Here is an 8,524-nt window from a genome sequence, read left to right on the forward strand (position 1 = left end):
ATATTCAAGGGGGAGTTAGATAAGGCCCTGATGGCTAAAGGGATCAAGCGGTATGGAGAGAAAGCAGGAAAGGGGTACTGAGGTGAATGATCAGCCATGATCTTATTGAATGGTGGTGCAGGCTCGAAGGGCCGAATGGCCTACTCCTGAACCTATTTTTTAATGTTTCTATGTTTACACTGCCTGGTGTCTCTCAGTCCCTCTCCCTCAGGAACATATCTGTACACTGCCTGGTGTCTCTCAGTCCCTCTCCCTCAGGAACATATCTGTACACTGCCTGGTCTCTATCCACCATCAAATCCTTTAATCATCTTAAATATCTTAATCCGATCATCTCTTAATCTTCTATATTCGAGGGAATACAAGCCTAGTCTATGCAACCTGTCCTCATAATTTAACAATTTTTAATTAATTTAATGCATTGAAACATTCAAAATTCTTACAGGGTAGATGCTGGGAGGATGTTTCCCCCAGGCTGGGGAGTCTAGAACCAGGGGTCACAGTCTCAGGATAAGGGGTGGGCCATTTAGGACTGAGATGAGGAGGAATTTCTTCACTCAGAGGGTGGTGAATCTTTGAAATTCTCTGCCCCAGAGGGCTGTGGAGGCTTAGTCGTTGAGTATATTCAAGACAGAGATCGATAGATTTTTGGATATTAAGGGAATCGAGGGATATGGGGACAGTGCAGGAAAGTGGTGTTGAGGTAGGTCAGCCATCATCCTATTGAATGGCAGAGCAGGCTCAAGGGGCCGAATGGCTTATTCCTGCTCCCTAATTCTTAGGTTCTTTTTAGCCCCGGTATTGATCTGGTGAAGGAGGGGTGCACCCTTCCAAGGCCAATATATCCTTCCTGAGGGCAGTGCCCAGAACTGGAAGCAGTTCTCCAGGTAGGGTCTAACCAATGCTCTGTACAGACCTTCTCCCAGTGTATGGAATCTCTCTCCCAGTGAGAGGAGGGGGAAACAAGTTTTCAACCTTGAAAAGAGGTGACTCGAGAGGGAATCACAAACCCAGCCCCAGTTTATTTTCTCTCTGTCCCTTCCTCAGGGAGATATTGGTACAGCAACTGGTGTCTCTCAGTCCCTCTCTCAGGGACATATCTGTACACTGATTGGTGACTCGGTCCTCTCTCTCTCTCTCTCTCTCTCTCTCTCACACAAAGATAGCGACACTGCCTGCTGTCTCTCAGAGCTCCCTGCAGTGACAGGTTCTCAGGGAGAGTCAGTATCAGAGAGATCAGGGATGCTTAAATCACTGCGTCACATGCAAAATTGTGATTTCTGAGGGGGCGGAGGGAGAAAAAGGTCACACCATTGAGAATGAGAAGATGAATTGTCCACATCAAAAGTGTACAAAGACCCAGATCTGGGAACACATCCTTAAAGGCACCAGAGCAAACCCTGAATCAGCACAGAGACCGCTTGCTGCTGAGCTGTGCTGCTTTTTACAAGGCTGTTCGGGGGAAGATTTATAGTAATGGTATTTTCTCTGACCCGCAGAGTATCGCTTTACATTATGTGGATAGACGAGGGATCTGTCAACAGCCCCTTTGCGCTGGAGGACTGCTTGTACCCTGCCCGGGTAGCAACCAGCCCCTATCGAGCGAGAGCTGGCATCAACCCAACCACAGGGCAGTGGGCGCAGTGATGTAAATGGAGGTGGTGGGGGTGGGTCAGACAATACGAGAAGGCCCACTGTCCCGGGAGAGGGGGTGCAGTCAGAGTGACGCTTCTGGTGGATGAGTATTTCAGGAATGTCCATTGCATAAAAAAAATCAGTGTTTTCAACTGAAAGTATCATTTTTAAAAATCAGCTCTCCAGTTGCACCCTGACAGACGCCGAGTCCTGGGCAACAACTACCTGTATTTATACAGCGCCTTTAACATAGTGAAACGTCCCAAGGCGCTTCACAGCAGTGTTTTAAGACAAAAAAATTAATTTGACACCGAGCCAGATAAGAAGAAATTACGGCAGGTGACCAAAAGCTTGGTCAAAGAGGTAGGTTTTAAGGAGCGTCTTAAAAGGGGGAAAGAGAGGGAGAGGGGTTTAGGGAGGGAGTTCCAGAGCTTGGGGCTCAGTCAACAGAAGGCACGGTCACCGATGGTGGAGCGATTATAATCAGGGATGCTCAGGAGGGCAGAATTAGAGGAGCGCAGAGATCTTGGGATGGGGGGAGGGGGGATGGAGGAGATTACAGAGCTAGGGAGGGGCGAGGGCCATGGAGGGATTTGTAAACAAGGATGAGAATTTTGAAATCGAGGCATTGCTTAACCGGGATCCAATGTAGGACAGCGAGCACAGGGGGTGATGGGTGAGGGGGACTCGGTGCGAGTTAGGACACGGGGCAGTGAGCACAGGGGGTGATGGGTGAGCAGAACTTGATGCGAGTTAGGACACGGGGCAGCGAGCACGGGGGGGTGATGGGTGAGCGGGACTTGGTGCGAGTTAGGACACAGGCAGCCAAGTTTTGGATGAACTCAGGTTTGCGTAGGGTAGAATGTGAGAGGTCAGCCAAGTTAGAGTAGTTAAGTCTAGAGGTAATAAAGGCACGGATGGGGGTTTAGCAGATGAGCTGAGGCAGGGGCGGAGATGGGCAATGCCGGGATATGTGGCCGGAAGCTAATTTCAGGGTCAAATATGACATCTAGGTTGCAAACAGTCTGGTTCAGCCTCAGACAGATGCTAGGGAGAGGGATGGAGTCAGTGTCTAGGGAACGCAGTTTATGGCAGGGACCGAAGATAAAGGCTTCCCAATATTCAATTGGAGAAAATTTCTGCTCATCCAGTTATGGATGTCAGACAGGCAGTCTGATTTTAGACTGTGGAGGGGTCGAGGGAAAGCTGGGTGTTGTCAGTGTACATGTGGAAACTGACATCGCTGAGGTGCAGCATATAGATGAGAAATAGGAGGGTGCCAAGGATAGATCCTTGGGGGACACCAGAGGTAACGATGCAGGAATGCGAAGAAAAGCTGTTACAGGTGATTTTCTGGCTATGATTAGATAAGAATGGAACCAGGCGATGGGCATTTAAATATATGCCTCAGTTCATCTTCAGGTGAGGCCAAGCATGTAGGAAGTGGTCTTTCGGATGAGACATTAAACCAAGTCTGCCTTCTCAGGTGGATGTAAAAGATCCCATGGCCACGATTGAAAGAAGAGTAGGGGAGTTCTCCCCGGTGTCCTGGGCCCAATATTTATCCCTCCAGCAACATCACTAAAACAGATTATCTGGTCATTATCACATTGCTGTTTGTGGGAGCTTGCTGTGTGCAAATTGGCTGCCGCGTTTCCCACATTACAACAGTGACTACACTGCAAAAGTGCTTCATTGGCTGTAAAGCGCTTTGAGATATCCTGATGTCATGAAAGGCGCTGTCTAAATGCAAGCCCTTCCTTACTTCATCTCCACTACCTTTCCCAACTCACTTCGAGATTCCAGCTCCCCAACCCGCTCCTCCACTGACTCCCTGGTCCCGTCCTACACCACCCCTTATCCCAGTGCAATGTCACAAGCCACACCCTCTCCACCCTGCAGGGTCCTGCACTCATTGACCTCCGAATGCACAGACCTCCACGGGCACAGAACAAGAACACAGCAGGTCTTGCTTTCAGAGGTCGGACAAGAAGGATCAATGGCCAGGTCAGGATTGGGATGAAGACCTCACAGGAAGCAGTGTGCTCTGTGCAGACACTGACAGACCTTGCTGTCCCATCTTGGCGGGATTAACTGCAGCAAAAGCCAGGTCATAGGAACAGGAGGAGGCCATTCAGCCCCTCGAGCCCATTCCGTCATTCAATTTGAGCACGGTTGTTCTGGATCTTAACTCCATCCACTCGCCTTGGTTCCTTATTCCTTGATACCCTTACCCAACAAAAATCTAGCGATCTCAGATTTGATAGCTCTGGGAGCCAACGTAGGTCAGTGAGCACAGCGGTGATGGGCGACCCGAGTATGTAACCCGAGCCAACACTCCCAGTGCGTTACTGACAGAGCGCCGCACTGTCGGAGGGGCAGTGCTGAGGGAGCGCCGCACTGTCGGAGGGGCAGTGCTGAGGGAGCACCGCACCGTCGGAGGAGTCACCTTTCGGATGAGACATTAAACCGAGGCTCCATCTGCATCTCAGGTGGACATAAAAGATCCTTCGGCCACTATTGGAAGACTGGGGCGGGGTGTCTCACACTTTCCAACATTATACTCCATCTGCCAAATTTTTGCCCACTCACTTAGCCTGTCTATGTCCTTTTGCAGATTTTTTGTGTTCTCCTCACACATTGCTTTTCCTCCCATCTTTGGATCTTGAGCAAACTTGGCTACGTTACACTTAGTCCCTTCTTCCAAGTCATTAATATATTGTAAACAGTTGGGGTCATAGCACTGATCCATGCAGCACCCCAGTAGTTACTGATTGCTAACCGGAAAATGACCCATTTATCCCGACTCTCCGTTTTCTGTGAGTTAGCCAATCCTCTATCCATGCTAATATATTACCCCAACCCCGTGAACCCAATCTTGTGCAGTAACCTTTTATGTGGCACCTTGTCAAATGCCTTCTGGAAGTCCAGGGGGGAGCCACAGCCAGGACAGTTTCCTGTCTTCCACATAACGCACATTCCAATGGTGGGTCGCTGGGGGTAATCGGGAATAGGACCACCCTGGCTAATTATTACCCCCCCCCCCACCCCCTATAGTTCAGGGAGCACCATATATCCCCGCCCTTGCTTTCCCCGTCCTCGAGCAGCTACCTCAGCATGGGCCCTGGCAACAATGCTGGGTCTGTGCTTGTTTGGGAATGGTGTGGTAATCCTCAGACTAAAGCACAAGGCGGCTAAAACAAATAGCACAACTGAAGCACAATGTGATAAGGTCAGGGAGCAAAGCTGAATCCAGAGCTTCCAGGGGGTTGGTCATGGGAGTGGGAGGGAGGGTGGGGAAAGAAGCAGGGGCTTGAGGCAGGGTGGCCAATCCTGCCATGCATCTCTCGAGTGTCCGGATCAACCCCAGGCCCTGCCTGTCTGTGTGTGTGTCACTCTGCAGTGCTTGGAAAGTGCAGCTGCGAATTCCAACAGGAATGGGCTCGGCGACGACACAATGATATCACGGTCGAAATAATGGGCCCAATGGAATGTGAGAGCAACTGGCTGCCCAGGTTCTGCAGTGCTGGAATGTGTGTGCGTGTGTGTGGAGGGGGAGGGCGGGGACGGAGGAAGGGAGGGGGTTGTGGACACCGAGGGAGGACAGGTGTGGGCTCTGCCGTGATGCCGCCCACAGTCGATCAGCAGCCACCGCAAGCAGCTCCGCAACTTCAAACCTGCGACCTTCTGATTGGAGGGGTGACACAGATTCCGCTTACAGAAGTGCCCCATGTGGGTGCAGCTGCAGACCCCCCCCCCCCCCACCACCGTATTGGGACGGGATCCACATCTTCGCTTCCAGCTCTCCCGACCCAATCCCTGACATTCAGTCTCGCTCCGCTCCGCCCCACCCCCACCGCCCAATCCCAATCTGGGATCAAGTCCGCGGAGCAAAGGGCAAAGAAAAAATAGCTCCGCTCGCATAGCCAAGTCAAGATTCCCCGGTGTAAAAATAGACCCCCTTGGAACTCCGAGAAGGTCAAAGGGCCCGAAGAGCTGCTTCACGGAGTATCATACAACCATTTCGCCCCACACCGAGGGTTGGGTTTCCTCTTCCACGACCCCCCCCCACCCCCCACACACACAGGCTCCCCATCCATCCCTTGTGTCAGCCGTGGCTCAGTGGGTAGCACTCTCGCCTCTCACCCAGAAGGTTGTGGGCTTGAGTCCCACTGCAGAGACTAGAGCACAAAAATATAGTCTGACACTCCAGTGCAGTGCAGAGAGTCTTTCGGCTGAGACATTAAACCGAGGCCCCTCGGCCCTCAGGTGGATGAGAAAGGTCCCATGGGCACTATTGGAAGGAAAGCAGGGGCTTTCTCAGTTTCCTCTCCAACTCCTTAAAAGCCAACTCTTGCTCAAGCTTTTGGCCAACGTCTCCATCCTCTTGTGAAGCGCCTCGGGATGCGTTTCCACGTTAAAGTAACAAGTTGCTGTGCGCCCCATGCTGCTGAGGGAGCGCTGCATCATCACACTTGCCACCCTTGGGAGAAGTGTGTGTTTAACCTGCCACATAGAAAGGTTATATCACGGGCAGGATCAAACAGGGACCTTCGTGCTGACTATTGATGAGAAAGAAAAAGAGAGAGACAGAGATATGGGATGGGGGCAGGGGGAAGGGAGCGAGGGGGAGCGAGAGAGCGCGCGCGCGACGGGGGGAGCGAGAGTTACCCAATACCTCAGGGCCCAGTACCCCAGTTACCCAATACCTCAAGGCCCAGTACCCCAATCTCCAATAGCCAGCATCCAGATGCCAATGCCCAGCACCCTACAGTCCCCAACGCATGGCAACCTGCACCTCCGCATCCTACACCCCCCCAGCACCCAATATCTAATGCCCAGCACCCTACACAACTGCCCACAGCACCCAATGCCCAGGACCCACACCCCCCAGCACCCAATATCTAATACCCCAGCACCCTACACCCAATAGTTAATACCCCAGCACCCTACAGTCACCAACACCTGGCACCCTACATCCCCAGCACCCAATGCCCCCAAGCACCCTACACACACCCCCAGTACTCAAAATCTAATACCCAGCACCCTATACCACCAGCACTCAATGCCCAGCACCTTACAGTCCCCAACACCTGGCACCCTACACCTTGGCAGCCTACTCCCCCCAACGCCCAGTACCCACCTTCCCAATGCCCAGCACCCAATGCCCTGCACCTACACCCCCCAATGCCCTTCACCCAATGCCCAGCACCCTCACCCCCCCAGCACCCACACCCAATGCCCAGCACCCACACTCCCCAATGCACAGCACCCAATGCCCAGCACCCTCACCCCCCAATGCACAGCACCCAATACCCAGCACCCACCCCCCCCCCAATGCCCTGCACCCAATGCCCAGCACCCACACCCCCCAATGCCCAGCAGCCACACACCCCAATGCCCAGCACCCACACCCCCCAATGCACAGCACCCAATACCCAGCACCCACACCCCCCCCAATGCCCTGCACCCAATGCCCAGCACCCACACCCCCCAATGCCCAGCAGCCACACACCCCAATGCCCAGCACCCATACCCCCCAATGCCAAGCACCCACACATGCCGAGCACCCAATGCCCAGCACCCACACACCCCCAATGCACAGCACCCAATACCCAGCACCCACACCCCCCCCCAATGTCCTGCACCCAATGCCAAGCACCCACACCCACCAATGCCCAGCACCCCCCAATGCCCAGCACCCACCCACCTTGGGGTCTTTCTCATAGTAGTACTGCTGCGTGCGGATCCAGCGGCCCACCAGGTGGTCGCGCACGGTGTGGGCCAGCGCCATGTAGTAGTCTCGCGGGGTGGACACGTTGCGGTCCTTCACCAGCGTGAAGTGCAGGTGCCGGTTGAAGTTCTTCTTGATGTCCGTCACGTTCTCCACGCCCGCCAGGCCCCGCACGCTGATCTGCTTCCTCCGCTCCGCGTCCGTCTTGGGCTTCGACATGGCGCCGGCGCTGAAGCTGGAGCTGGTGCTGATGGCGTAAAAACAAAACTTAAATCAAGGTAGACCGACCGTTGTCCCGAGCTCGCGCCCTTCCCGCCACTGCCCGGCTCAGCCTCCCGTTCGCAGCGCAAGCCGCAGCTCATTAATATTCCGATTCTTAAATAGTCAGCCTCCTTCATATTCATGAGGCGGACCAGCGTCACGCCCCGCCTCGGCCAATCCCCCTCGCCGCAGCACTCTCCGCCACGCCCCTCAGCTGGCAGCCTCTAAGCCACGCCCCCCCCCCCCCCCCCACCCCGACACGCGCTTTCGCACCTCTCCGCCTGTGGCGTCACGCCTTCTCTAGACCACGCCCCCTCACCGTGAGTGACTGAGAGACACTAAGCCACGCCCCTCCGCTGGCAGCCTCTAAACCACGCCCCCACCCCACCCTCTAAGCCACGCCCCCCCCCCCCCCCCCCGCACGCGCTTTCGCACCACTCCGCCTGCGGCATCACGCCCGCTCTAGGCCACGCCCACCCCCTCTCGCCCGGAGCGCCCCAAACGGTCCGCGCGCGCGATGCACGCCGGGAGTTGTAGTCCGCCGCGCTCCCTTGCCGCCCGCAGCACGCACTACAAGTCCCGGCGGCCGCGGCACGACGCTCGGTGTGTGTGTATGTGTGTGTGTGGGAGGGGAGGAGCTGAACGGACTTTGATTGACAGCTGGATGCTCAGATCTGGGCCAGCGCGTGCTGAGGCTCACGTGGCTGCACCAGCGAACGAGGCCGTTGCTATTTTTACAGCTGAATTGACACTGCACTCACACAAAATGTCAAAAGTTAAATCCCCTTGCAGAAAATGCACCCAGCCTGCATTTGCGAGCACCCAGTTTGCACCGCCTTGCCCAGCAATAATGACTTAATGTATATTGTAAAGAGCTGGGGTCCCAGCACTGAA

General features: G+C 54.4%; 1 protein-coding gene across 1 annotated transcript in view; it reads right to left on the reverse strand.

Annotated features, from left to right (window-relative positions):
• The window catches only part of LOC139239359 (glycogen phosphorylase, muscle form-like), a 77,276-nt gene extending 69,544 nt beyond the window's left edge, over positions 1–7,732 (reverse strand). The window contains exon 1 of the mRNA XM_070868036.1: positions 7,346–7,732. Coding sequence (XP_070724137.1) covers positions 7,346–7,588 — 243 coding nt within the window. The 5' untranslated portion in view covers positions 7,589–7,732. The remainder of the gene's footprint in view (positions 1–7,345) is intronic.
• Between the last annotated feature and the right edge of the window lie 792 nt (positions 7,733–8,524).

The sequence above is a fragment of the Pristiophorus japonicus genome, chromosome 27 (genome assembly GCF_044704955.1).
Source record: "Pristiophorus japonicus isolate sPriJap1 chromosome 27, sPriJap1.hap1, whole genome shotgun sequence".
Classification (NCBI taxonomy): Eukaryota; Metazoa; Chordata; class Chondrichthyes; family Pristiophoridae; genus Pristiophorus; species Pristiophorus japonicus.